The sequence below is a fragment of the Cryptococcus neoformans genome, chromosome 10, assembly GCF_000149385.1.
Source record: "Cryptococcus neoformans var. neoformans B-3501A chromosome 10, whole genome shotgun sequence".
Taxonomy (NCBI): Eukaryota; Fungi; Basidiomycota; class Tremellomycetes; order Tremellales; family Cryptococcaceae; genus Cryptococcus; species Cryptococcus deneoformans.
In genome coordinates, this window is record NC_009186.1 from 643,252 (window position 1) to 647,137 (window position 3,886).

Sequence of the window (3,886 nt, forward strand, 5' to 3'; positions counted from 1 at the left end):
TGTGGAACCAGCGATTCCTGAGGATGTTGAGCTTTGCTTTTCCTGCGCTTCAAGACGCAGTACGGCTAGGCAGCCAATCCCACCCTCCATCTTCACTTCCTTTTCTTCGGTTAGTATTGTCAAGTGCTGCAAACTCATCGACGACTTGGAGGTACAAGCTGACTTGCAAGGTGGCGGACGCTGCGATATTTTCCGAGGGGTGAGAATGTTGGCAAGCTTGGAGATGTATGAGGAGTGGGAGGTCCGTGAAATCTTCCCCCGTGGTTGGTTTGGTCGATGGAGATTGTACTAGGTGCGGCGGTCATAGGGGTTAATTTCTGGGACTGATATTCTTCCAATTCTCACTGTACCGTCATATTGAATTCATGATTGTCATCCCATAGATCATCTTCTTCCCAGACGTCATCTGGGTGAAGAACGACTGGTCAACGGTGACAGCAGAAAAGATGACAGTGAAGACAGAAGAATGAAGCTTACTGTCCAAAAAAGCATGCTGTTAATCGGTACTGTTGGTGCCGTGAGGCATCTCTTTAGAGATCTGGAATTCCAGCAGCGGGGACAACTTGAACTATTTAGAAAGTGGCAGAAATGAACAGTACCTGTTAAGTCATCATCAGCACATACAGAGTAAAGTCGAGCGGAAGTGCGGGAGCTGCATAACACCAGCGAGCGTCTGTTTAAAGGAGTCCAATGATAAAAATGGATGCGGTATGGTGAGCGAATGGGCTGTAGATATGGTGAGTATGCATAGATGTGTTGAATATACAATTAGTACAGGACAGACGGATATGCAGTTGCAAAACGCTGATCGGATAACTTGCAACATCAATAATTCCGCCGTCTCTTCCTTCGCCTCTTTCCTCAGATCCCAGACAATTCCACACTTTATTGTCTCCCTCTCAACTCTACATAATTTTCTCAGTGTCGTACTCGAGGCCACTAGTTTTATAGGCCTCTCATCCGCATCTCAGCCGTTGTTCGTAGAAACTTTACAACCCCCAACAATGGCTTCAAGATCCCCAACAGATGACCAGCGTCTCCTCGACTTTCGCAATGCCACAAATTTCCGCTCAGTCAAGCGTGCAGATCCTTCGATCATTGCGATATTGGAGACATCAGTGTACTCTGTGATTTATCACTATGATGAGAGGAGTGGAAGATGGGAGAAGCAGAAGCAGGAGGGACCCCTGTTTGTCGTGAAACGGTAGGTTTTCAGGGATGTTGTCTTTTGTCAGCGGAGAAAAAAGCTGTTAATAAACTGTGCGGATAGCGAGAAGAGTCCAGAGTATCTTCTGTACATGCTTAACAGGCAGACGGTGAAGAATCCTGCAATTCCGCTGGTACCAGGAGAAATGAAATTGACAGCGCTTGATGATGGAATGCTGCAAGTGGCCCGCAGAGGGGACAGTAAGTCCTGCAATGAGAATGTGTAGGGGTACAGCTGACACCGAGCAGAGACAAGGATAGGTGTATGGTTTAGCGAAGGACATGACATTGTTCAAAAGTTCAGAGCCACCATCCTAGGGTGAGTAATAATGACTTTGACCTATCCAGCAAAGATCTAGCTAGAGCAACCTTATAGCATCGTTGGAGAACCGTCAAAGCGCCCAGAAGCCTCTTTTTCACCAACGCCCCAAGCACCGCAGTCTGCTCCATCAACAGCTGCTCCCGCCGAAGACGGCCTGAGCAAGCTCTTTGCTGGACTCATGAAAGTAGGTCCACGGGCATACTACATGCCAGAAAGAGTCATGGCTTACACATTAAACTCGTTAAAGCCGTCGACTGCCCAGCCGTCAGTTCCACAACAGTCCATATCGTCTCAGCAGGACAATGTGTATCCGACCTCAGTGGCAGTCCCAGTGAGCCAGCCAATCATCCCAAGCCCTGCTCCTGCGCTTGCACCCGTGCCCCCACCAACTCAACCGACAGTGAACATTGAAGCTTCTGTCTCTGTCCCTCTTGCTTTTGCTGCTGCCCCAGTAGCTGCTCCAGCGCCCGCCGCTTCAGAACCTACTAAATACGAGACGGCCGACGACCTTTTGGCAAGTATCCTTGGTACTGCTCCTCCTGCACCCATCATCAAATCTTCTTCCATCGCCCAACAAACCGTGCCCCAGCAGCCTCCCGCTGCGTCTGCACAATACCGTCAGGTTTCACCACTATCTTACGGTAGCGCCCCTACCCCTATTCACCAAGCAACCTCACCTGCAAGGGCTTATACTCCTCAACAGCAAGCTTATGGGCAACAAGCAAATGAGTTGACTTCGCCTGTGCAGCAGCCTTTAGCTGAAAGTCATGTCCGTAAATCTTCCAAGGTCGGAGATGCTACCTTTGCACAAGCCGCACAGGCCGCAGCGGCTAACTCTGCGCTCACTTCTAACCCTCCTATGCACGCTCTTTCCTCTAGTAGTCATTATTCTGCTTCTAATGACCAGGTCCAGGCCCAAGGACAGTCTCACGCTCGCTCACATTCTCAGACGTCTCCAAAGTATTCAAGCTACCAGTCTTACCAGCCTATCCAACGCGCTTACCAGCGCACGTCAACACCCAGCTCTTATCGTAACGGCGCAGAATCTCGTACTTTCATGGCGGAAGCCATGGTAGATGCGACTGTGCACAAGGAACAGAATGATGATGTGAGGATTTGGGGGATCGAGTTGGATGCCAAGAAGAGAAAGTTGGAGTTTAGGAGGAGGTTGGTCGATTTGATGATGGTGAGTTTTTCTTTTTATACAGGTCGGATGGGAAGTCAAAGACTGATGAGGCTTAAGACGGATGAGATGTTTGTCGATAATGTCTGGGTTGCATATCTCGAGAGGATGTCTGCTATTCGGTCATCCAATAGTGGCCAGTGGAATGAGGGATAGTCTGGCTGAGTTTTGCAGTTGATCGTATGGGATGGAATCGTGATGAAGAGGATAAAATACACAGCGACATCTCTCGAGGCATGATAGTAATCTTGTGATATCTTAACATGCATCATCGGTGGTGGTCGGATAGTCTTAGGGAGCATAGGAAAACGGAAGGTGATGTTACAGACTCTAATCAGCATTAGACGTAAATTGTAATTGGGAGATGAGGTTTCTAATCACTCCGCCAAGTCGCATTATTAACACCGCACCTCAATTTCTAATCCCCATTTCTGTGAGCCACACTGGTCATTAAACGCCTGTATATGCACGAGTAGATAGCCACGGATGACCTTTATCCTATGATACCAAGAATGCAACATAAATGCAAATATAGACTAAAAAAGACATGGGTTGAAATAGAGTGACTGGTTGGGGTAATACGTAGTCGTGTCGCTGTTGAATCTTTATTCACACAACACTGTACGCACAAGGTCCACAACTCGCAACTCTTCTGTTTCCTTCTCCATCTCGATTCTCCCAGCCATGTCCCTCCCTATGCACCTCCGCAGCTACCGTGAAAAGTCCAAGGACGAATATACAAGGGACTTCTTCAACGTACCCCTTCAAGAACAGCTCTCAGGCCCCTCGGATCCGCCTTCCGTCGTAAAACTCAGAAATCACCATGCACACAACGGCAGCGGACTCAAGGCGGGCGAGATGCAGGGTATGGAGATCAGCGCGGTGCTGAGCGTGGAGGGTAAAGAGGAGGTCTATGTGAGTTGTCTCCATTGGCTGTCCTAGATGACATGGTGACATATGCTGGTGCTGATTACGGGGTGGCTGCAGGCTGGGAAGCTCTCACTGTTACCGCCATTTCTATGCTTCATATCGCTGGACAGAAAGTCCTGCAGATCTACAATACCGTTGTACACCATTCGCCGGGTCGAGAGGTGAGCTTTCGATCATTGTCGATAATGCACTTGTCATCTGTGACCAGGACATGGCGCGCTGATGCGTGGAGATGATCAGGTTGA

General features: G+C 48.9%; 2 protein-coding genes across 3 annotated transcripts in view; both read left to right on the top strand.

Annotated features, from left to right (window-relative positions):
- Nucleotides 1-1,004: 1,004 nt before the first annotated feature.
- On the top strand, nt 1,005-2,867 carry CNBJ1950 (hypothetical protein; the record flags this gene model as incomplete). Of its 2 annotated transcripts, none has more annotated exons than XM_768107.1 (6): nt 1,005-1,204; nt 1,271-1,407; nt 1,456-1,525; nt 1,583-1,712; nt 1,776-2,714; nt 2,772-2,867. In XM_768107.1, the coding sequence occupies 6 exons, from the start codon at nt 1,005-1,007 to the stop codon at nt 2,865-2,867; spliced, it is 1,572 nt and encodes a 523-aa protein (XP_773200.1). The 2 variants fall into 2 exon arrangements, with proteins under 2 accessions (XP_773200.1, XP_773201.1); XM_768108.1 differs by lacking the exon at nt 2,772-2,867 and having other exon boundaries at nt 1,776-2,389; nt 2,442-2,604.
- Nucleotides 2,868-3,395: 528 nt separating this feature from the next.
- The window catches only part of CNBJ1960 (hypothetical protein), a gene marked incomplete at both ends in the record, with an annotated part of 4,044 nt that continues 3,553 nt past the window's right edge, over nt 3,396-3,886 (top strand). Inside the window, 3 exons of the mRNA XM_768109.1 lie at nt 3,396-3,626; nt 3,699-3,802; nt 3,882-3,886. The exon at nt 3,882-3,886 is cut by the window's right edge and continues 56 nt beyond it. Of these exons, the coding sequence (XP_773202.1) occupies nt 3,396-3,626; nt 3,699-3,802; nt 3,882-3,886 (340 nt within the window). The remainder of the gene's footprint in view (nt 3,627-3,698; nt 3,803-3,881) is intronic.